We start from the raw sequence: 26,687 nt of genomic DNA on the forward strand, positions 1-26,687 counted from the left end.
GTGGCCTTATATTTTCCAAAGAAAGATGTGTGTATGTCTCCTTGGTGGGCTCTGACCCCTGTTCTGCCCATCTATTAAACCATGCGTATTTGTTTTTAAAGTGCTCATACTGAAAACTGAATTACTTCTAGGGGCTCCTAACTTTGGCAGGAAACACACAGTGAGATTAAATGATTTGCCCAGTATTACACACTTTGGTTAAGTGGTAAAGCCAGAATCTGAGCCTACCCTGAAATGTAGGTACTTGACCACACATCTTTCCAGCTCAAGTTGATACAAGTATGTATTGATGTTTGGTTTTAATCTTCTTATAGTCTCGGGAGGATAGCTCAGGGCCAACGCGCTCGCCTTGGAAGCAAGACGAAGCAGAGCAAAACGAGTTCTATCCCTGGGTCTGCACTTAGAAACCTCCGGGTATTAAGCCTGGTATAAATGACCAATCATAATCAAAATACCTAAAATATTACAATTCTGAGTCTTTGCACACAAGTCACATTTTGCACAGCATTTGGAATGGTTCTTATACCCTGCTTACCATAGCTGCTACTCTGTATATAAAAGAAACCTTAGATTTGGATGATTTATAGGAAAACCTTTTTTATTGTTATAAATTGCATACATTTATACCAATGATTGTAACTCATGAACATGAAATGTTGTATAATATTGTAATGTTCTGTATTCGATTTTTCTCTTTACTTTTCATTTTCCATTTATTTAGTTTATTTTTCTTACTTTGCTAACTCTAAAGGTTTGTAATAAAGCATAAACAATACTAAATAATAATACAAAATAATAAAACTCATTTTTTATACAGATTACTGTAAACATTTACAAGTCACATGATAAAACAACCTGACAATGTGTTCATCATTGTAGAATCGGGTTCAATCAAAAAGAGTATTGGTGTAATGGGGACCACTCCTGTTTGCACTTCTTTACAAAAGTGCCCTGTTTCCACAAAGTACTGGAAAAGTAAACAGCAAAACATTGGCAAAATCCCCTTTTCACTTCACTTTTACACTATGTGTCTGGAAAAGTGTAAAAGTCTCCCACAATTAATGATTTGGAGTCTGCTTACAATTATAGGTGGTCATTCTCCAAGTCCTGTGGAGTGGAAAAGGTGGCAGTAAAATTATTTCATTGTAGCTTTATTTTCCCCATCCTGATTGGAAGCCTACAAGCTCCAGAATGCTTATTAATGAGAACTTACAAGAAATCTCATACAGACACAAAGTGAAATGAAATGCATAACAAATTGATTGTTTCAAACATCTTGTTCTGTACCTACATCATTTCTAATCACCCCACAATCACACTTAAGTAACATATTAAAGCGTAAATAATTTAATGAAAAAAGTACCTTTTCCTATCACTAATCACTTCCTATTTTAAATAATCTGCTTCCGAGAAATGTTAAAATGTTAAGCCCTCATTGGGAGGATCTGTGCAGCCCTGGATGACTTTGAGGAGAGAAGGCAGAGCAGGATGCCCCATTGGCATGTGTCCCGTGTCCTGTGATTGCACTATGCAGGAAATATTTCAATACCCATTTATACTTTGCCAGAAACATAATAAGAAAGGCTCTTTTCTTTTGTTATTTTAAAGGTTTCATGATCAATCTTCTGAGAGCCAAATGATTATTGGGGGGAAGTGGGAACAATTCTCCAGACCTATACCCCCCTATGCACCCCGTGACACTGGTGGGATCCCACATATACTAACTTTAATTTCTGGCACTGCTTAATCACCCAGTGGTTATATCATACTTTTCAAACAAGACTCACAATACGCATGATGTATTCACTTTGCATACAAACATTGTTAATGGTTACTGAAATAGAATGATGTTATTAAGGCAGTACTCATCTGCCCATTTCATGATAAGTTCTGGCCAGGCAGGTTATGCTTCCACACAGCCGAAGATGTACACTATTTAGGTCAGATCCCCACGGCATGAGAAGCTGATCTGAAGTTGGTCCATTCTTGCCATCCTAGCCTTGGTATGTTCAGGTAGCTTCTTGTTGGACCAACTCACGGACGTGCAGTTTGAAGCTCCCACATCAGGGCATATTTACTTTCACTTATTGAGATAAACTGAAACCAACACATATTGGCAAAGTCAACAGTAAGGGCATTTGAATATGCATGGGAACGGCATTTGCCAGGCACTGCCATACCACCTGACAATAAGGTGGGAACAGCTAGAAAATGGTTTGAGCACCCGGGCATATGATGTCATTGTCTGGCAAATGTCTGTGTAATACTTATACACTTGTCAAAATGGTTGGCTTTGCGATTGCTTGTTTTAGGATCCTATTGCAAGGAACAGATGAGAGGACACCATTCTGCTTTTAAATCTACTGGTAGGAAACACACCATGTTAAGAGATTTATTATTGCAACAGGAGCTCATTTACAGAGGCAATTAAGTCATTAAACACTCAAAAGAATGATTTGATATAACACAAGCAGGCCCAATACAGCACAAGGTTTGATGTTATTTTGTGACAGAGCTAGCTGAAAGAGTACCTAAGAGGGTATGTTTCAGCAGGGAGGGGGCAGGTAGTTGGTGGGAATACCATATACATTAACATGGATGGGTAAACGACCAAACGCATCCATTGAATGCGTATCCCTCCTAACATCCTTTCTCCATCCTATCGGACGTCCAATGCAATTGTTCTGGCTTACACCTAATAGCCTACTTCAAAGCCTTATATCAAATCACGTTGTCTACACCCTCCAGAATTACATTTCTCTACCAACATTTACTACCAACCTTATTGTTTAACTTATACTCAAGTAGTTCATGCAGCTGAATAATATATACTTTAAATGGAATTTGTAAGGGACCTCACTTTGATGAATGTAAGTCTCTGAATCAATGTTAACCACTAGTTTTGCTTTGGTCAGGCTACCACACTGTTATTAACATATCAGCCTTGGCCTCCCTGCCGCTAATGTGAGCAGCCCTGCCCAAACTGCTGGACCACAAGGCCTACAAATGCTTGCAGTATCTTGTGTTCCAGTGAATGTAACTAGTGAGGGTCCTCAGCTGTTTATGCACCTGGTGTAGAAATCTGTGTCCAAGCATCATCACCTGCCATGTATTGTTTTCTACAGTGAACCCTCTTATTAGGCATGATTGGAACAACAGTTATGTTCCCACACATAAAAACCCACATTCAATTACAGAAATCTACTTGATAGGTTTGAAACAATAGCTACCTTATAAATGAGAGGTTCGAAATGTAAGATCAAAAGTGCAGTTAAAAAAGCAACTCAGGATCTTGCTAGACAGTTGTAGGCTGACTTCTCAAGCAAGTGTGCTACCTCACTTAGAGGCGTGAATGGCCCTTCACATCGCTGGTCATTTCTGCTTTCATGACTGTGGGGCATAAATCATTGTCCAGGGCAAGCAAACAAATCCTGACTGAGCCGCCTTCAGTGCAGCTCCTCAGAAAGCTAATCGCAAAATCCCCCAGCCTGTTTTTACCCACCTAGTCTCCTCTCCTCCCCCCTAGGTCTCACTGGCGGTTAACCCTTTTCTTTTTTAATTGCGTATATTTAAAATACATTCAACCTTTGAATTTTGAAAAAAAGAAAGGTAGAAAAAAAACACCACTGACAAGGCCTCCTTTCTAGGGCTCTTGGGGTGGGAGAGGGCAGAAAATGCTTGAGGTCATGTTAATTCACCTTGTTTTTTATTTATTTTAGTTATAGAAAATGAATAATTAAACATACATATCAAGAGCAAAGTCAAGGAAACAAAAATGAACTACCCACTATTGACATAAAATGGAATAGAACAATCATAAATAAACCTAATATGTCAATTGTACTCCAGCATACCAGTCACACACATCAGCAAACATCCACATCTAAAGATAAAATGATACAAAAAACACATTATTTGCAATTTAACACTTGTTGAACAAATCTTCTGTTCAAAAGTCAGGATTCCCAGTCAATTTTTAGGACCCTGCAATCAACAAGTCCTTTCTAGGGGGGCCATGGATTGGCCTTGGGTGGAGGGGGGTGGAGGGGAGGTGCCTGGCCACCGTGCTGCAACAAGGCCTGATTGGCTTTTGGAGAATATAAGATTTCTTGACAGGCCCCAGCCTCTTCATAGTCAGAGTTTTGATGGTGTACCGGGCAAATGCCGCACAACACACCATAAGGTTGCAACTCTCAAAAGACAAAATGGAGTAGGAAGTTTTTTAAACCCTGGTGCATCCACACAGAATGCGAGGCGAGGCTAACAGAGGTAATGTCAATGTGTGCCCATGAAGTTGCCCATGGAAAATCTGATGACAAGTGGTGTATTTAAATAACTAGTGTACATGGCGGTGTACACGTGCCAAAGTGCACGTTTCCATTAACAAAGTAGGACCACTATATATCCTAAACCGACAGCTCCATCTAGCAGTGATATTGTTGAAATATTCATTTTGTACACCTGGAAGATGAACTTGAAGTCTCATTGTTGTATGCGTAAGGCAGCAGCTCCCTCTAGTGGTGATAACAGGTGCAGCAGGCAAAACAGCTTCAGACAGACATACATCTGGCCTTTTATTATATAGTAGGCTATTGAAGTTTGGGAACAGGAAAGTTTTGATACCATTAATTAAGGTCTCACTCTGGACATTCACAACAAGGGATCACTGAGAGATTGGTGTCATTATTGATCAAAGTATTCATGATAGAAGGAGCATGAGAGACCTATGGGACCCCCGAGCTGAACCTGTTATATCAACCCTATGCTTGTACATCATGATGATGTGCAACTGGAATGAGCCCTTGACACTGATAAGAATTCTAGCATTCCCAAGAACATCACAATGAAAGTAAATTAGTTACTTAAGTAACAGAATACTATTTCTCTGAGGTTGATGTGGACGTTACGCCAGTGTCGCCTGCCCTTTATTTTGTGTATTTAATTTCCACAGAAGACGCTGCACTTCCACGGTGCGGACGGTCACCGGAACAAATCGATAAAGCTGATGGAGAAGATCCCAGACGATGCAGAAGCCACGGTGGTCCTTGTGGGTGAGTCCGGAGCTCTTCAGGCCCAGGCTCTTGTGGTCTAGAGATGCAAATCCCCCATACCCTCTTGCTCAACCAGGCACTTGGGCAGGCATGGGATGCCCGCTTGTTGTATGTAATACATGCTGCCTCGTTCTGCTGTTTTGGTTTACTATGTATAAGAGTGTGTGAAGCGCCTAAAGGTGAGGAAAAGTGAAAGCTGACACATCCTAGCTACTCTTCAGAAAACACAGGTGTGTGTGTGTGTGTGGGCCGCCCGCAAGTATCATGGGTAGTGTATGGTGCAGAGCATGTCCAGTGGTGGCAAATACTAGGGCGCAGACTTGGAACAGGAACAAGTGGATGCCGTCCAGGTGCTGTAGTCCTAGTGTTACCAGACACCCACTGAAGAGGAGGAGGCGGGAACAATACTGAAAAATGCCACACTTTCTTATTGGGTAATGGGTCGGTTAATTAAAATAATGTTGTCCACCCCACTCCACATTTCAGTCTCCCCTTCATCTTGGCAGTCACCACCTTTTCTCTGGGATTTCCTGAATCGGAATATGTAAGTGTGAATGTTACTTCTAGTGGCATACGAGTGAAACATCTGCTGCAGTCCCTCCCAAACCCCCATAACAATAGCTGCTCCATGCCCCCCCCAAAGATTGGCAGGTACAAGCTCCCACTGGTGACATCCACAAGTGCTGCTGAACCCGGCAGACGCCTCAAGCACTCTGCTTCCAACTTATCTTACTGCTTGGCTAAACCTGAACACCCGAATCCCCACAAGGCTTTCTGGCCCTGGGCCCGAAATACCTTCAGCTATCCCTCTGCAAATACCTCCCCTCTCGAGCCCTTTGCTCCTCTACCAACTCCCTCCGGATCAGTCGTTTTTCAAAGAAACAAGCTGCGGGGAGATCTCCGTCTTCGGATGGGGCCGCCCTTTGGGACAGCCTCCCTGCCACTCTAAAACTTGAGGAGAACCATCTCCAGTTCCGGAAGCACCTCAAGACCTTCCTCTTTGCATCTGCCTTTGCTCCCCCTCCCCCTTTGCTGCCCTGCTGATCCACTCTCTTTGCACTGTGCACCTGGCCACACCCTGTCCCCCGGGCCCAGGTGCCTGCTCACCCTGCCACCCTTCTGCACTGCCTCCCGGCCATCCCTCTAACTGGGGACTGTATCTGTAACCCCCACGTTGCCCCATGCCTCATATTTTCTTCTTTTATGCACTTATCAGACTTACCCAGTTTTGCTGGAGTAAACACAGCTCTTGCCACTTGCTGACCGCACTACCCGTTATTGCTTCATTATCTATTTATTTGTATTTATTATTATTTATCTGCTCTCCTCTGCTCTGCACATTCCACTCTCCCCCTTCCATGCACTTTTCCCTTCCCCCTCTCCCATGCACTTGCGCGTTCTCAATGTCACCGGGCCTAGTAAGATCGTTGTTTTGTTCTCCCCTGTTTGCCCTCCCTTGCCTTGTCGCACTCTGAAACACTTATGAGCGCGATACAAATAAAATATCGTATCATATCATATTCTAGGAAGATCTGCTGGCAAGGTCCAGAAGTGTGGACCCCAAGTCTTTCAGCCCCCGATATGCCCTCATAGACTCGGGGAATATACAACAGGTGACCTCCTGCATTGAGAACCTCTGACGAGTATTTAATGTCCCATTACAAGTTTGGCAGTAATTCTGCACTAACTTTGCCAAATTACTGCCGGAATCGTTTACCATTACCGCCACTCGGCCCCATGGGCTTACCACATGATTACAAGTGTTGGTCGGGCGATTTAATCCCCCATTTCTGGTGTCCCTAGGACTCCACAGGGATTTTGCCAGATTTACCACTAGTGGTTATTCCGCTGCGGTAAATGGCGGTGTGGTAAAAATGGCATTAGTTCTGTTACAGCCCAAAAAGTTGCAGTAACAGAATTAATACCACTTTCTTACCACATCGCCGAACTCGTAATGAGGACCTAAACCATTCAAGAATAAATCAAAGAGGGCTTACCCAGCAACCTATCGAGTGCTACTTTTTCAGAAGAGAGAGATCCCAATTAACAAATTAGGATTTAATTATTCACACTACTAAACCCTGACTGTCACCCTCCAGCCTTACTCTTTACTACTAACACTACTTCTGAACTCGGTCCCAGTTTTAGATCTCCTAGGCTTGAAAGACTGAACCTCAGTCAGTTTCTTAGTGTTTTGACTGCAAGGATTTGAGGTCTAATTCTTTGCTGACCTCATAGGTTCTTGCCAAGTACAGAAACTGGAGGACACCTTATGGATTTGACTATCCTATATACAATCATTCCCGCTCCTTCCAGATAACAGAATTGGTGGTTTCGCTGTAACCTTCGGCTATCGCTTTCCTGTTTGGAGCTGTAGAAGGTAGGTTGCGTAGATCGAAGTCTGTTGCTGCTATTGAATGCTGGCAGCCAGCTTCTTGAGGTTGCACCTTGCTTTATATCCAAGCGAGGTATGACTGCTTTCTTCTATGGGCCATGAGATGGCAGTGCCCTGCTGCACTATACTAAATACTGTACTCTCTATGGGATGTAGCACTGATGGGGTCAGAGCGTAAGCTCTATCACGACACAGGAGTGTGTGCAGCGATCCTTCTCATACAGCGTGGGGGCTAACCTCTGCCACAAAGTGCTGCGTAAGAGCCTTGATTTGTATGCAGTGTGACAGATACGCTACTGGCGGTTCCTAACAGCAAGGTAGTTAAGTCCATAAGGCACATTGCTCATATCTAGTTTGCTGCGCACCCACCACTGCCTACAGGACACTGTCCGGCAAAGCTTCTCATGAAAGTTTGATATTCCAACTGACTGGAATCCTCTCAGTCAGGCCCCAAAAGTGGGAGCCTGAGGAGAACAGGATCTGCTCACAGAAGGCTAAGGATGTGGAAGAACCCAATTCCTGTACCAGACAGTAAAAGAAAACACAAATCTACACCTCATACCTACTCCCCACCCGCACACTTCATATCACCACCAAACTGATTTCTGAAATACAATTCAGAACCCTGAAATAACCCAATGAAAGTAGCCATCCCGCCATACGAGCTAGGCCCACACACAACCTGACAGTATGTGGTGGGCCCACCTGCATTGAAATTCTGTCCTCTCTCTTTTATAAGAGGCAGGAAACCAAACCAACATAGATTGGAAAACTCACAGCCAACTAGCAAATATAATGGCTGGAAACTGGAGAGCTCATTAGTGAGTTGGCAAGAAGGTAGAGGAGTACAGGGAAAAGCTAACTGTCCCTAAAAACACCTCCCACTAATCCTAGTTCATGGGGATGTGCCGCCTATCCATTGAAAGGGGGTAGAAAAAGAATCTCCCAAAATAGTAAGTTTATTAATGGTGCCATTCTCAGATCCATTCCAACTTGGAAAGCGTCTTAAAAATTATTTCTTTTCAATTTTCCTATGGTGCTAATAATGTGAGTCAATGAACACAACACATGCAGAAAACCAAAAGGTTTAAAAAAACTATCTTGGGAACCTATCATTTTATTAATCCCGGATCTGTTGGGTCCTTACTCAATATTGAAAAATTTACTGTGAAGATGGACTAGATGAAGTGTCAAGAGCTCAACTAATCAAAGAGCACAGGGTGCATACACATTCTGCAGTATTCCCCTGGTCATGCAATACTGCAAAATAGCCGGCACATCCCCATGAACTAGGATTAGTGGGAGGTGTTTTTAGGGACAGTTAGCTATTCCCTGTCCTCCTCTGCCTTCTTGCCAACTCACTAATGAGCTCTCCAGTTCCCAGCCACATTTTCACTTGCTGTCTATGAGTGTCCAGTCTGTGTTGGTTTGGCTTCCTGCCCCTTGTGTGTCTGAGCTTGGCAGGTCCCATTTAGCTCTACAGAACGGCCCTCCTGTGTGATAAGTCTCTCTTCTTATACACAGATCTAATGTCAAAATCCTATTCATCTAGTGCGTTTTATAGAGAGTGTCGGGCCGCAGAAGGAGGAGACTGACACACTGGTGGCATAGTGATTGCTATTGACTTTTATTCAGTATAAACATAAAGAGAAACCCTATCTTTCCCTATATCTAGTAGAGGTTGCCCTGCCTCAACTAAAGCGCTAATGGGTCTGTCAGGGTGTCCTTGTAACTTAAAGAGCCCACCGTCCTGTGTCAAACATCCCTGTCTCTGTCCCAATGTTTTTAGTCCAGGAGAGTGACTCCCTCCTCCTGGACTGGATGACACAGTTCTGGTTGCAAGTTCCTCACCAGGGGGATGACTCAATTTCCCTGGTTTACATACTTCACAAACAATGGACTGCCAATCCTTTAACACTCTGCATCAGAAGGATCACTATTTCTCCACTCCAGGGGGAATGACTCCCTCCCCGTGGATCACTGGTTTAATCCTCCCAGCAACCTCAATTACCAGGAGAATGAGCCTTCTCCTGATGTCTGGCTCTTACTGTGTTTCCCCAGACAAAGCCAGGGGTAATGACTCCCTTCCCCTGGACTTTCCATTCACTTGATTTCACAATTCCACAATGCCAGGGGAATGACTCCCTTCCCCTGGCTATCCTTGGCTTTATTGCCACAGTTCACAACACCGGGGGAATAACTCCCTTCTCCTGGCCTTTCTTGGCTTTATTTTCACAGCTCACAACACCGGGGGAATGTCTCCCTTCTCCTGGCCTTTCTTGGCTTTATTTTCACAGCTCACAACACCAGGGGGAATGACTTCCTTTTCCTGGCCTTTCTTGGCTTTATTTTGCCAGCTCACAACACCAGGGGAATGACTCCCTTCTCCTGGCCTTTCTTGGCTTTATTTTCACAGCTCACAACACCAGGGGGAATGACTTCCTTCTCCTGGCCTTTCTTGGCTTTATTTTCACAGCTCACAACACCGGGGGAATTACTCCGTTCTCCTGGCCTTTCTTGGCTTCATTTTCACAGCTCACAACACCAGGGGGAATGACTCCCTTCCCCTGGCCTTTCTTCGCTTTATTTTCACAGCACACAGCACCAGGGGGAATGACTCGCTTCCCCTGGCCTTTCTTGCACTTTATTTTCACTATCCAGCACTTGGTTTCACCCTTGGCTTTCTCAGCAATACAGTTCATGCACCAGTAGGGTCCTTCACCCAGGCTTCCCCACTATGGCCCATTTGGTTCTCTAGCTTGGCAAGTGCTGCCCGGGGCAGAGGACTAAACTCTCTCTGTTGCTCTGTCATCATGGGTCCCAGACCAGTATTTCTCTGTTCTTTAGTTTTGGCAGACCTGGTTCACTCTCCTACCAGGTACTGCTATAAAGAAGATGACATCTATCGTCCACTTTCTGACTGGCGTTTGGGTCCCAGACCCTTGTCTCTTTTCTTCCCATGTCTTCCAGACTTGGTATACTCGCCTGCCAGGTACTGTGACGAAGAAGCGTTCCCACTCATTATTTTGGTACAAGGACTTGCTCCACTGTGGTTCCCAGCCACCGCCGGTCCCTGTGCAGTTCCTGTTACCTTTGTTTTTCTCTGGGTGCGTGGCCAGTTTTCCTGGGGTCTTTCTCTCTGTATCTCAGTTGCGCAGGTGTCTGTGTTCGGGCTCCTTCCCCTTGTAGACCTGCTGCTTTGCGCTGGACCGAAGGCTTCTTTCCTGCTTCCCACCCATGGTCCCTGTTTGCCAATGCTCTTTTTGGACGCCAGGGTAGATAGGGTAGATAGGCTATTGGGGTTCCTAGCATAAGGATTTCTATAGGATGTGGAGTGAGGATTGTTATACTGCGTTCTCTCGAGATGTTCCCCAAGATCCCCAAAGGGGGAATCTCTTCTCATGAGATCCTCCCGCTGAGTACCACCACCAGGGGGACTATCGGGTAGCAGCCTCACTGCCCTAGATGAATGGGAAGGGGCTCCCCCTCAGGGAGAAGTGACCACCTCTCGGGATTCGTCACAAGTGCAAAAATAAAAACACACAAACGTCATGCCCATCCAGCCTCTGAATCGTACGAATGCCGTGCCCATCCAGCCTTTCAATAATACAAACGTCATGCCCATCCAGCCTTTCAATAATACAAACGTCATGCCCATCCAGCCTTTCAATAATACAAACGTCATGCCCATCCAGCCTCTGAATCGTATGAATGTCATGCACATCCAGCCTTTGAATCATATGAACGTCATGCACATCCAACCTTTAAATGATACGAACGTCATGCACATCCAGCCTTTGAATCAAACAAAAGTCATGCCCATCTAGCCTCTGAATCGTACAAATGTCATGCAAATCCAGCCTTTGAATCATATGAACGTCATGCCCATCCAGCCTTTGAATCATATGAACGTCATGACCATCCAGCGTCTGAATCATACGAATGCCATGCCCATCCAGTCTTTGAATCATATGAACGTCATGCCCATCCAGCCTCTGAATCAAATGAACGTCATGAGCATCCAGCCTTTAAATGATACGAACGTCATGCCCATCCAGCGTCTGAATCATACAAATGCCATGCCCATCCAGCCTTCGAATCATACGAACGTCATGACCATCCAGCCTTTGTACGAATGTCATGCACATCCAGCCTTTGAATCATACGAACGTCATGCCCATCCAGCCTTCGAATCATACGAACGTCATGACCATCCAGCCTTTGTACGAATGAAATGCACATCCAGCCTTTGAATCATACGAACGTCATGCCCATCCAGCCTTCGAATCATACGAACGTCATGACCATCCAGCCTTTGTACGAATGTCATGCACATCCAGCCTTTGAATCATACGAACGTCATGCCCATCCAGCCTCTGAATCGTACAAAAGTCATGCACCTCCAGCCTTTGAATCATACGAAAGTCATGCCCATCCAGCCTTTGAATCATACGAATGTCATGCCCATCCAGCCTTTGAATCATACGAACGTCATGACCATCCAGCCTTTGAATCGTACGAATGTCATGCACATCCAGCCTTTCAATCATACAAATATCATGTACATCCAGCCTTTGAATCATACGAACGTCATGCATATCCAGCCTTTGAATCACGTCATGCACATCCAGCGTCTGAATAATACGAATACCATGCCCATCCAGCCTTTGAATCATACAAACGTCATGCCCATCCAGCCTTTCAATAATACAAACGTCATGCCCTTCCAGCCTCAGAATCGTACGAATATCATGCCCATCCAACCTTTGAATAATACGAACGTCATGCCCATCCAGCCTTTGAATCATACGAACGTCATGCTCATCCAGCATCTGAATCATACGAATGCCATGCCCATCCAGCCTCTGAATCATATGAACGTCATGCCCATCCAGCCTTTAAATGATACGAACGTCATGCACATCCAGCCTTTGAATCATACAAAAGTCATGCAAATCCAGCCTTTGAATCATACGAACATCATGCCCATCCAGCCTCTGAATCGTATGAATGTCATGCACATCCAGCCTTTGAATCATATGAACGTCATGCACATCCAGCGTCTGAATCATACAAATGCCATGCCCATCCAGCCTTTGAATCATACAAAAGTCATGCACATCCAGCCTTTGAATAATACGAACGTCATGCCCAATTAGCCTTTGAATAATACAAACGTCATGACCATCCAGCCTTTGAATCATACGAATGTAATGCACATCCATCCTTTGAATCATATGAACGTCATACCCATCCAGTCTTTCAATCGTACTAACATCATGCACATCCAGCCTTTGAATCATACAAACGTCATGCCCATCCAGCCTTTGAAATATACGAACGTCATACCCATCCAGAGGCTGAATCAGACGAATGCCATGCCCATCCAGCCTTAGAATTGTATGCATGCCCATCCAGTCTTTGAATCATACGAATGTCATGCCCATCCAGCCTTAGAATTGTATGCATGCCCATCCAGTCTTTGAATCATACTAACGTCATGCCCATCCAGCCTTTGAATGATACAAATGTCATGCCCATCCAGTCTTTGAATCATACGAATGTCATGCCTATCTAGCCTTTGAATCATACAAACGTCATGCCCATCCAGCGGCTGAATCATACGAATACCATGCCCATCCAGTCTTTGAATCATACGAACGTCATGCACATCCAGCCTTTGAATCATACAAACGTCATGCCCAATCAGCCTTTGAATGATACAAACGTCATGCCCATCCAGTCTTTGAATCATACAAATGTTATGCCGATCCAGTCTTTGAATCATACGAACGTCATGCCCATCCAGTCTTTGAATCATACGAACGCCATGCCCATACAGCCTTTGAATGATACAAATGTCATGCCCATCCAGTCTTTGAATCATACGAACGCCATGCCCATCCATCCTTTGAATCATATGAACGTCATGCCCATCCAGCGGCTGAATCATACGAACGTCCTGCCCATCCAGCCTTTGAATTGTATGCATGCCCATCCAGTCTTTGAATCATACGAACGTCATGCCCATCCAGCCTTTAAATGATACCAACGTCATCCCCATCCAGTCTTTGAATCATACAAACGTCATGCCCATCCAGTCTTTGAATCATATGAACCTCATGCCCATCCAGCCTTTAAATGATACAAACGCCATGCAAATCCAGCCTTTGAATCATACAAAAGTCATGCACATTCAGCCTTTGAATCATTCAAATGTCATGTCCATCCAACCTTTGAATCGTATGAACGTAATGCCCATCCAGCCTTTAAATGATACGAACGTCATGCACATCCAGGCTTTCAATAATACGAACGTCATGACCAACCAGCCTCAGAATCGTACAAATGTCATGCACATCCAGCCTTTGAATCATATCAACGTCATGCCCGTCCAGCGTCTGAATCATGCGAATACCATGCCCATCCAGCCTTTGAATCATACGAACGTTATGTACATCCAGCCTTTGAATCATATAAACGTCATGCCCAATCAGCCTTTGAATAATACAAACGCCATGCAAATCCAGCCTTTGAATCATACAAAAGTCATGCACATCCAGCCTTTGAATCATTCGAATGTCATGTCCATCCAACCTTTGAATCGTATGAACGTAATGCCCATCCAGCCTTTAAATGATACGAACGTCATGCACATCCAGGCTTTCAATAAGACGAACGTCATGACCACCCAGCCTCAGAATCGTACAAATGTCATGCACATCCAGCCTTTGAATCATATCAACGTCATGCCCATCCAGCGTCTGAATCATACGAATACCATGCCCATCCAGCCTTTGAATCATACGAACGTTATGTACATCCAGCCTTTGAATCATATAAACGTCATGCACATCCAGCCTTTGAATAATACGAACGCCATGACCATCCAGCCTTTCAATCATACAAACATCATGACCATCCAGCGTCTGAATCTTACAAATACCATGCCCATCCATCCTTTGAATCATACGAACGTCATGCACATCCAGCCTTTGAATCATACAAACGTCATGCCCAATTAGCCTTTGAATAATACAAACGTCATGACCATCCAGCCTTTGAATCATACAAATGTAATGCACATCCATCCTTTGAATCATATGAACGTCATACCCATCCAGTCTTTCAATCATACTAACATCATGCACATCCAGCCTTTGAATCATACAAACGTCATGCCCATCCAGCCTTTGAAATATACGAACGTCATACCCATCCAGCGGCTGAATCATACGAATGTCATGCCCATCCAGCCTTTGAATGATACAAACGTCATGCCCATCCAGTCTCTGAATCATACAAACGTTATGCCCATCCAGTCTTTGAATCATACGAACGTCATGCCCATCCAGTCTTTGAATCATACGAACGTCATGCCCATCCAGCCTTTGAATGATACAAATGTCATGCCCATCCAGTCTTTGAATCATACGAACGTCATGCCTATCCAGCCTTTGAATCATACAAACGTCATGCCCATCCAGCGGCTGAATCATACGAATACCATGCCCATCCAGTCTTTGAATCATACGAACGTCATGCACATCCAGCCTTTGAATCATACAAACGTCATGCCCAATCAGCCTTTGAATGATACAAACGTCATGCCCATCCAGTCTTTGAATCATACAAATGTTATGCCGATCCAGTCTTTGAATCATACGAACGTCATGCCCATCCAGTCTTTGAATCATACGAACGTCATGCCCATACAGCCTTTGAATGATACAAATGTCATGCCCATCCAGTCTTTGAATCATACGAACGCCATGCCCATCCAGCCTTTGAATCATACGAACGTCATGCCCATCCAGCGGCTGAATCATACGAACGTCCTGCCCATCCAGCCTTTGAATTGTATGCATGCCCAACCAGTCTTTGAATCATACGAACGTCATGCCCATCCAGCCTTTAAATGATACCAACGTCATGCCCATCCAGTCTTTGAATCATACAAACGTCATGCCCATCCAGTCTTTGAATCATACGAACCTCATGCCCATCCAGCCTTTAAATGATACAAACGCCATGCAAATCCAGCCTTTGAATCATACAAAAGTCATGCACATCCAGCCTTTGAATCATTCGAATGTCATGTCCATCCAACCTTTGAATCGTATGAACGTAATGCCCATCCAGCCTTTAAATGATACGAACGTCATGCACATCCAGGCTTTCAATAATACGAACGTCATGACCACCAGCCTCAGAATCGTACAAATGTCATGCACATCCAGCCTTTGAATCATATCAACGTCATGCCCGTCCAGCGTATGAATCATACGAATACCATGCCCATCCAGCCTTTGAATCATACGAACGTTATGTACAACCAGCCTTTGAATCCTATAAACGTCATGCCCAATCAGTATTTGAATAATACAAACGTCATGACCATCCAGCCTTTGAATCATACAAATTTAATGCACATCGATCCTTTGAATCATATGAACGTCATACCCATCCAGTCTTTGAATCATACAAACATCATGCACATCCAGCCTTTGAATCATACGAAGGTCATGCCCATCCAGCCTTTGAATCATACGAACGTCATGCCCATCCAGCGGCTGAATCATACGAATGCCATGCCCATCCAGCCTTTGAATTGTATGCATGCCCATCCAGTCTTTGAATCATACGAACGTCATGCCCATCCAGCCTCTGAATCGTACAAAAGTCATGCACCTCCAGCCTTTGAATCATACGAACGTTATGCCCATCCAGTCTTTGAATCATACGAACGTCATGCCCATCCAGTCTTTGAATCATACGAACGTCATGCCCATTCAGTCTTTTGTCATGCCCATCCAGTCTTTGAATCATACGAACATCATGCCCATCCAGCCTTTGAATCATACGAACATCATGCCCATCCAGCCTTTGAATCATACGAACGTCATGCCCATCCAGCGGCTGAATCATACGAATACCATGCCCATCCAGCCTTTGAATCATACGAACGTCATGCACATCCATCCTTTGAATCATACGAACGTCATACCCACCCAGCCTTTGAATCATACAAACATCATGCACATCCAGCCTTTGAATCATACGAACGTCATGCCCATCCAGCCTTTGAATCATACAAACGTCATGCCCATCCAGCGGCTGAATCATACAAATGCCATGCCCATCCAGCCTTTGAATTGTATGCATGCCCATCCAGTCTTTGAATCATACGAACATCATGCTCATCCAGCCTTTAAATGATACCAACGTCATGCCCATCCAGTCTTTGAATCATACAAAAGTTATGCCCATCCAGTCTTTGAATCATACGAACGTCATGCCCATCCAGTCTTTGAATCATACGAACGTCATGCCCATCCAGCCTTTGAATGATACAAATGTCATGCCCATCCAGTCTTTGAATCATACGAACGTCATGCCCATCCAGCCTTTGAATCATACGAACGTCATGCCCATCCAGCGGCTGAATCATACGAATACCATGCCCATCCAGTCTTTGAATCATACGAACGTCATGCACATCCAGCCTTTGAATCATACAAACGTCATGCCCAATCAGCCTTTGAATGATACAAACGTCATGCCCATCCAGTCTTTGAATCATACAAACGTTATGCCGATCTAGTCTTTGAATCATACGAACGTCATGCCCATCCAGTCTTTGAATCATACGAACGTCATGCCCATCCAGCCTTTGAATCATACGAACGTCATGCCCATCCAGCGGCTGAATCATACGAATGCCATGCCCATTCAGCCTTTGAATTGTATGCATGCCCATCCAGTCTTTGAATCATACGAATGTCATGCCCATCCAGCGGCTGAATCATACGAATGCCATGCCCATCCAGCCTTTGAATTGTATGCATGCCCATCCAGTCTTTGAATCATACGAACGTCATGCCCATCCAGCGGCTGAATCATACTAACGTCATGCCCATCCAGTCTTTGAATCATACGAACGTCATGCCCATCCAGCCTTTAAATGATACCAACGTCATGCCCATCCAGTCTTTGAATCATACAAACGTCATGCCCATCCAGTCTTTGAATCATACGAACCTCCTGCCCATCCAGCCTTTAAATGATACAAACGTCATGCAAATCCAGCCTTTGAATCATACAAACGTCATGCCCATCCAGCCTCTGAATCATATTAATGTCATGCACATCCAGCCTTTGAATCATATGAACGTCATGCACATCCAGCATCTGAATCATACGAATGCCATGCCCATCCAGCCTTTGAATCATACAAAAGTCATGCAAATCCAGCCTTTGAATCATTCGAATGTCATGTCCATCCAACCTTTGAATCGTATGAACGTAATGCCCATCCAGCCTTTAAATGATACGAACGTCATGACCATCCAGCCTCAGAATCGTACAAATGTCATGCACATCCAGCCTTTGAATCATATGAACGTCATGACCATCCAGCCTCAGAATCGTACAAATGTCATGCACATCCAGCCTTTGAATCATATGAACGTCATGCCCATCCAGCGTCTGAATCATACGAATACCATGCCCATCCAGCCTTTGAATCATACGAACGTCATGCACATCCAGCCTTTGAATCATACAAACGTCATGCCCAATCAGCCTTTGAATAATACAAACGTCATGACCATCCAGCCTTTGAATCATACAAATTTAATGCACATCCATACTTTGAATCATATGAACGTCATACCCATCCAGTCTTTGAATCATACAAACATCATGCACATCCAGCCTTTGAATCATACGAACCTCATGCCCATCCAGCCTTTAAATGATACAAACGTCATGCAAATCCAGCCTTTGAATCATACAAACGTCATGCCCATCCAGCCTCTGAATCGTATGAATGTCATGCATATCCAGCCTTTGAATCATATGAACGTCATGCACATCCAGCATCTGAATCATACGAATGCCATGCCCATCCAGCCTTTGAATCATACAAAAGTCATGCACATCCAGCCTTTGAATCATTCGAATGTCATGTCCATCCAACCTTTGAATCGTATGAACGTAATGCCCATCCAGCCTTTAAATGATACGAACGTCATGACCATCCAGCCTCAGAATCGTACAAATGTCATGCACATCCAGCCTTTGAATCACATGAACGTCATGACCATCCAGCCTCAGAATCGTACAAATGTCATGCACATCCAGCCTTTGAATCATATGAACGTCATGCCCATCCAGCGTCTGAATCATACGAATACCATGCCCATCCAGCCTTTGAATCATACGAACGTCATGCACATTCAGCCTTTGAATCATACAAACGTCATGCCCAATCAGCCTTTGAATAATACAAACGTCATGACCATCCAGCCTTTGAATCATACAAATTTAATGCACATACATCCTTTGAATCATATGAACGTCATACCCATCCAGTCTTTGAATCATACAAACATCATGCACATCCAGCCTTTGAATCATACGAACCTCATGCCCATCCAGCCTTTGAATCATACGAATGTCATGCCCATCCAGCGGCTGAATCATACGAATGCCATGCCCATCCAGCCTTTGAATTGTATGCATGCCCATCCAGTCTTTGAATCATACGAACGTCATGCCCATCCAGCCTCTGAATCGTACAAAAGTCATGCACCTCCAGCCTTTGAATCATACGAACGTCATGCCCATCCAGCCTTTGAATGATACAAACGTCATGCCCATCCAGTCTTTGAATCATACAAACGTTATGCCCATCCAGTCTTTGAATCATACGAACGTCATGCCCATCCAGTCTTTGAATCATACGAACGTCATGCCCATCCAGTCTTTTGTCATGCCCTTCCAGAGGCTGAATCATACGAATGCCATGCCCATCCAGCCTTTGAATTGTATGCATGCCCATCCAGTCTTCGAATCATACGAACGTCATGCCCATCCAGCCTCTGAATCGTACAAAAGTCATGCACCTACAGCCTTTGAATCATACGAACGTCATGCCCATCCAGCCTTTGAATGATACAAACGTCATGCCCATCCAGTCTTTGAATCATACAAACGTTATGCCCATCCAGTCTTTGAATCATACGAACGTCATGCCCATCCAGCCTTTGAATCATACGAACACCATGCCCATCCAGCCTTTGAATCATACGAACGTCATGCCCATCCAGTGGCTGAATCAAACGAATACCATGCCCATCCAGCCTTTGAATCATACGAACGTCATGCACATCCATCCTTTGAATCATACGAATGTCATACCCACCCAGCCTTTGAATGATACAAACATCATGCCCATCCAGTCTTTGAATCATACGAACGTCATGCTCATCCAGCGGCTGAATCATACGAATGCCATGCCCATCCAGCCTTTGATTTGTATGCATGTCCATCCAGTCTTTGAATCATACGAACGTCATGCTTATCCAGCCTTTAAATGATACCAACGTCATGCTCATCCAGCCTTTAAATGATACCAACGTCATGCCCATCTAGTCTTTGAATCATACGAACCTCATGCTCATCCAGTCTTTGTATCCTGTGTACATCCTGGTCTTTGTATTAGAGATACATCATGCCTTTCCAGCCATCGTATTGCACCACGTGGCCCTCCATCCTTTGTACTGTACATACATCATGCCACTCCAGCCTTCTTATCATTCATACATCGTCCCCATCAAATCTTCAGATCATACATTATCACAGTGCTTAATTTGTGGGGGTGGTTGCCGGTGCCCAACACCGGCACTCTTTTTTGGGCACCGGAACTCATGCGGGGTCAGCGCACGTGCAATTGCTTTGTTTGTTCTTCCACTTCGCTTTGCTTCGATTATAAATCATTGGGATTTGTCATTCTGATCTCGATCTCTCTCGTGCTTGCAGATTGCAGGCCATGGCTGGCTGGGCCTGGGAGGGGCCAGCAATAGCAATGAACAACAAACTGTTACAAACAACAGCCAATGAAAACTGCCATTCTATTGTTACTATGCAGTATTTGATACATTCTGTATAGTAACACAGAATGTGCAGTTTTCATTGGCTGTTCTTCTGAGCCAGTAAAATTACATGGTGACGTGTTGTTGTTGCCACAGGAGGCAGCGCGGCACCACCTTCATTTCACGAGTTACTGTGAAGTGAAGGTGTCGAGGTGTGGCGTCGTCGGTCCTGACTTGTGAGAGAGAGAGCCTGCCCTGCTGCACTGCGTAGTGCGGCCTAGTTACTTCCTGGGGCCCCCTCTGCCTGCTTTTTCATTTGTGCGGGTACCAGTGTGCGCACCCGGCCCCCCCCCCCACCCTGAGGCCCTGACAGGAGACCAAGTCCCAGCCAGCAAAGCAGGTAAGTCACTTGTTGCGTACGGTGCAGCCTGAGCCTGTCACAGTCAAGTGATCAGGCAAGGAAGGCCCAGGTCAGGGCCCGGGCAGTAGCACGGTCCCCTGGTGGTGTCCTGACTGCCCAGGAGTCAGGACCCCACCAGAGGCCCGTCCGCACCCAGGCTTCTGTCTGTGTGACCTGTGTGCAGTGTGCTGCTGACTGCAGTCAGTGCCAGGACCAGGCCAATTTCTGTGATCAGGGGCTGCCGGCTGCCGCAGACTGAGTCGGATGACTCTGCCACGGGCGGCCGGGCCGGTAGATTGTGCCCAAATGTATGTTTTTTACTTTTTTCTTTGAAAACCTGACCTGAAGGTAGGTTTTAAAAGAAATAACTTATTTTGAGTGGCGGCTGTGGCCCATCACTTCGAAAGTGAAGGGCCCCAGCCGCCCAAATATACGTTTTTTCTTTTAAAATCTTACCTTCCGTGGGGCCGCTGCGCACCTATTTTTGTCATCATTATGCTCAGCTTGGCCGTGGCGGAGGTGGCCCCACGGAAGCTAGGCTAAGTGATTGAGGCAAGGCAGGGCAAAACCCAGGACCGGGCGGTGCACGGGCGGCAGCATGGTCCCACTAGTGTCTGTCACAAAAGGATTGAATTGTCGTTTGAAACTTTGGCCACTTTTTCATTGCTGCCGAGCCCAACTCGAGACAATTGTAGGCCCCAGACTGACCCTGGATAGCATTCCTCTAAGCGAAACATGTACTGTGAATTTTTGCCTGGGTGTTTCCGTTCTTCCTTTTAATGTTATCGGCCTCATTAGTTCGCAAACGAGCTTCAGCGAGGGGACCCAAAACGGTGCACGTATTGGGCCGAAACCGAACCGGCTGCACTTCGTGAGAATAGCTCATTCAAAGACGAACTTCTGAAATTCCATTTCAGGCTTAAAGATACACACATGGAAACTAGACGGGGATAAACATGGTGCACATGCCCACTAATCTGTCTAATAAAAGCACTAGTTGAGTATTTGGGTATAATTCTCAACCGTCTTTTGCTGTAATTGTTTTACATAATTCCAGCGCATGTTTTCTATCCTGATGTGTGGTTTAAACACCAGATGTGGCCCCTTAACCTGGGTACAATACGCTCCGAGCATGTGCTTCGAATGAGAGCACATGCAATCCTCAGATAGGAATCCTCAGATAGGGAGGTGGGTGTCTGTTACACCCCGCAGTTTAGTGAAGTATGTCAAGAACATGTCAGTGGGAAGGAGATATCCGAATATGCATTCTCCTCTGGCTCCTGAATATTGGGTGACAAAACATATTTAGTTTGTTAATATGTGTTAAGGTGGAAGGAGGCCCTAAAGCAGAAGTAGCACAGGCCGTTGATTTCACAACAATGTCTTGCAGAAATGACTTTTTCCAAGTTATACAACACCATGCTCATGCCTGAAGGAAAGGTGAAGGGGGATGCATTTATGAGATGTGATGACTGATAAGGGCTTGAGAGTAAATTGATTATGCAAAACACCTGGATGAGGTGACTGGAGAACGGCACCTGGATGAGGTGACTGGAGAACGGGCTGAGGGGAGGGTGCTCTTCCTAAAGGTAACCGATTAACAATACTTGGTGTACTTTAACGGACTGTCAGATGGAGCAGAAGGGGTAGAGACAAATACAGTGCAACAGTGACTGAAACAGAATGCTTTTTTATTTATTTTCATTTTTAAAGCGCTCACACAGCCCGGGGGCATCGAGGCAGTTACAGGAGGAGCATGTCTTAGTTGCTTATTTACTACTAGCCTGTGCCAGCGGTTGCTGCAGGGCCAAACATCTGACATGGAGCAGCAGCAGTGTGATGGGCTGGTGGTGGGCCGATCTAGGTAGGTCTAGCACTGAACTGGCGCGACCGGCGCGCCCGCGCTGAGGGCGGCACCACGCCCGTACTGCAGGCGGCGCTGCGCCTGGCCTTATGGGGCCAATATTATTTGGGCACTGGCACTTATTTTTTTACAAATTAAGCACTGCATTATCATCATTATTATTAGGGTATTTATTGAGTGCGGGCCTCGCTTCGGGAAGCAACAAAGCGCTTTACAATCATAGGGAGGAGAACAAGGTTAAAGAGCAGAGAACTAGGGAGCGGGGAGCTAAAAGAGGAGGGGGAGGGTTAGGGTGTTGGGGAGTAGCCATTCCTTGAAAAGTAGGGTTCTTGAGCTCCATCCTAAAGTGATGCCCATCAAGAAGACATCATACTGTTCATCATGCCCGTCCAGTCTTCAGAGCGCACATGCAGCGCGACCATCCAGCCTTCGTATCATATCAGACTTTGGTGCCATAGGTCCCGCCTGCCTTTAAATGTCCACATCACATTGAAACTCTTCTGGAAATGTATTTCTGATGGGTACAAAGGCATTTATATTTCAAATGTATGGAGGAGGAGGTTCTGCTTGAAGCCCATAGTGGGACCATGATGATTGCTTCTGGCCACGCCCTAAGGACTGTACAGTTTACTTGTTCATATCTCCTGGGAGAGCAATGATGTCGTACACTGTCCGCACACCTTGTTCCCAGAGAATCACTCGAAGTCACGCTGTATTAACCTCGCATGAAGGACAAATACGAAGAAAGGGCCTTTATTTCTCCCCAGATAGCAACTCAATGCAGCTTTCCATTTCTATCTCGGAATATGTTACTGTCTCAATTCTTAGAGACGCTCCCTCCACAAGCACCTCCTTCCTCTTCATAGTTACGATTAGTGATAGTCTTTGCTTTGAGGTTTGTCTGCTTTAGTCATAGGATGAGGTTATGCGCATAATGTCTGGGTCCCATAATGAACCCTAAATCCTTACTATTGGTGAGTCTTACAGTCAATCACCCTCTCCAGGTTTAGTATATCCAGTACTGTCTCCCGGTAGCGGGCAGCGGCTGAATTCTAACATAGCCCAGCATTCACTGCCTTGTTACCCCAGGTCCACATGTTGACGTGGTGACTCACAATGTATGATGCACTGTTTGTACGTCACTATTTAGGTATCCTACTCAGACACAGCTATACTGAAGTCTGAAGCCCACACTGTGCTCTATATGTTCTGACCTAAATGAATTGTTCGCAGTTTTGGGGGATGGGGGCCTTGATAATCCCTTTTGTTTTGAAAATGTCATCCAAATCCATGCACTTTTTGTCTATGGGAAAATGAATGGGCTGAAAACTGTGAAACTGTGGTGTTTTGTTTTCTTAATAACTTTTTTCATTTAATAACGTATTGTTACAAGAATTTGCAGTTTGGAGGGGGAGGGACTTGACAAACATTTTGTTTTGAAAATGTTATCCAAATCCATCCAGCAATTCAAACGTTATTAGCAATACAATTTTGGGAAAAAATTGCAGCTTTTTCATTTCTGAAATCCTGTCAGCCTCTCTGCCGCAATACACCATGTGCGATAGAGCTATCATTTTGGGAGGAGGGGGCACCCATTTTCCTTTAAATATTTTAAAAACTATCGGCCGCATTAACCCCAGACCCATCCTGGAAATCGAGTTATCGCTTTGTGCCCAAGATGTTTCGTACCTGGTCCAATTCGGTCCAGTGGTTTTGGCTGTGCACTAGAGCAAAAAATGTGACCTTTCCTCTATGGGAAAATGAATGGGGACTAGGACGAATCAGCGCTTTTTTACTTTCTCATTAACTTTTTCATTTTTTATCAGATCTTTTCCGAAATGTCCAGTCTGGGTGGGGTGGGGCATGGAGGTTGGTGTCAGGTCTCCCGGTTCTTCTGACATTACCAATTCCCGCTATGACGGCTAGCACCGAGGACTAAGCCTGCCTCACAACAATGGCAGTATAGAGGTGGCGTGTGAATATGCAAGGCAGTCAGGCAGGAACGGGCCAAGTGTGTATAATTATCCCCCCCCCCACACCCATCCAGGACACACCAGATAAAGTATGCCGACGCGCCAGGGTATTCCAGAGGTTCATGCATTGGCCAACCCACCACCACAGGCCGGAGTGCACTGGGAACCAAAAGAGGCCCTGGAAATAATGTTCAAAGTGTCCCCACATTTCACATTTTCAGCAAGCCCAAACCTTTTCCTACGAGAACATTTGGAAATTAAATTGGTTACCCCATAGAAGAGGCCCAGGGTGCAGAGGAATCCCAGGAAACCTCCAGAGTTCGAACCTGACCACAGGACCCGGGGATTATTCTCAGATGTACATCCGGACAGCCCGCGCCCTTCCAACAGTGGGCAAGGCTGTACACACTGGAGGGGTAGAGTGAATGTTGCTCAAGAACAAGCAATGCCTGAGAACCTTTCCATGATATCAGTGGTGCTAGGTGTATTTATACTAGCTAATGTGTTAAGGGCGATCAGCCAATATATGCACAGCGTACTACACTCTTAGTCTGCGCAGTTACTGACGAATGAGGATTGAAGGTGCAGGGATAATCATTTAAAAAAAAAACTTTTCTTTGTACTGTCAGTCCCCCGCCCAAAGTAGCAGGGGAGGAAGCGCACTGGCCCTCGTTATGGGTCTGGCAGACTTATTTGAAGAATGACCACATCATTTTGGCAATAATCATTGGCGGGTGTAGTAGTTCTTACTAGAAATCTACTGGCTTGCTGGTAACAGCTGTGAATTTACTGCATGTCTCGGAAGGATACCTCAGGGGCAATGTGCTCGCTTTGAAAGCAAGACGACGCAGAGCAACACAGGTTCGATCCCAGGGTCCGTGCTTAGAAACCTCCGGGCAATTAAGCGTGTTATAAATAACCAATTATAATTACAGTGCAGCAATTACATGTTTATCTCGGGATCTCAGCATGCATTTCTAGCTTTTTTAAATCCTTTTCAGAAATGGTTGGTAAAACAAAGTGGACTATACCGCTCTTGCCTGTATATTTTTTATATCTTTATTCATAAATCATCACAAGTCTTTGTCACCTATTTGGTTCCAAAAAATATATGTGGAAAATGAGTCATTAAGCCATTGCTACACAGCCCGAAACATACCTTCATCCAACGTCGCCCAACATGTCGACAGTAATCTTTATTTTTTCTTCTGCAATTTATGTATTTATTGTGCAAAGAAATGGTTTTTAATTAAAACCTTACCCCCATTAATGGACACAATTAATTCATGAAGGTAATTCAACAAGAAACACAAAGATACAGTAATAATGAACTATTAGCAAATGTCATGCAATTCTACCATTACAAATAATGTATAGAATACTAATACAAGTTGATAAATAGCTTTCTATTGTTCGATCCCAATTTCCTTTAAAAACCGTAATATCGCCAAGATCTGAGCAATAGAATCTGTACTGTAAAACCTTGCCCACAGTGCTTCACTCTAAATGACAGTAGTAGAAGGTAGAAAGCTGTCCAAATGGGTGCTCCTTTCCTCATTAAGCTTTCGGCATCATAAGACTAACTGCTGCAGAGAGTCACAGTCATCGGCACAAATTCTGCAGGAAGGCGCGGCAGCTTTACTTATGTCCCAGAGCAGCGATAGATATTGATTTGTTTGTAACAAATTTAGTCTAAACTGCATGTAATGAATGTGACCCGCCTACGGGACGCGGAAAACGCTGCGAGTAATGCAGCGTCTCCCAGCTGCTTCTGGACTAACTGCAGATCACCAAACCTCTGGTATTTCAAGATGGCTGCGCGGGTCTCGCACCAATTCATTTTCTTTTTAATGTCTGTATATTCTCCATGCCGTCTAGAATGATAGGCCCCTGATTCTGAAGGCCCTCATCCAGAGGCGTAGCCAGGATTGTCCAACAAGTGGGGCCTGAAGCGAATATATCTGGGCCCACTGCCGTGCCATGAACATCTGTAAATGCCTGCTCAGGCCCTACCCTGTCTACGCCCTGGCCTCATCACATATCAGAAGTGATGGATTCTGGGAAATTAAGGACGATTGCCCAAATTTCGCATACAGTTAAAATACCGGTGGATCTCTGAATTTCGT

General features: G+C 44.9%; 1 protein-coding gene across 2 annotated transcripts in view; it reads left to right on the top strand.

The window, feature by feature from the left end:
* The window catches only part of SLC4A3 (solute carrier family 4 member 3), a 660,038-nt gene that overhangs the window by 438,883 nt on the left and 194,468 nt on the right, over positions 1–26,687 (top strand). For both annotated transcript variants that reach the window (XM_069616955.1, XM_069616956.1), the window contains one exon: positions 4,952–5,051. In XM_069616955.1, the coding sequence (XP_069473056.1) occupies positions 4,952–5,051 (100 nt within the window). The remainder of the gene's footprint in view (positions 1–4,951; positions 5,052–26,687) is intronic.

The sequence above is a fragment of the Ambystoma mexicanum genome, chromosome 9 (assembly GCF_040938575.1).
Source record: "Ambystoma mexicanum isolate Mex_15411 chromosome 9, UKY_AmexF1_1, whole genome shotgun sequence".
Lineage (NCBI taxonomy): Eukaryota > Metazoa > Chordata > Amphibia > Caudata > Ambystomatidae > Ambystoma > Ambystoma mexicanum.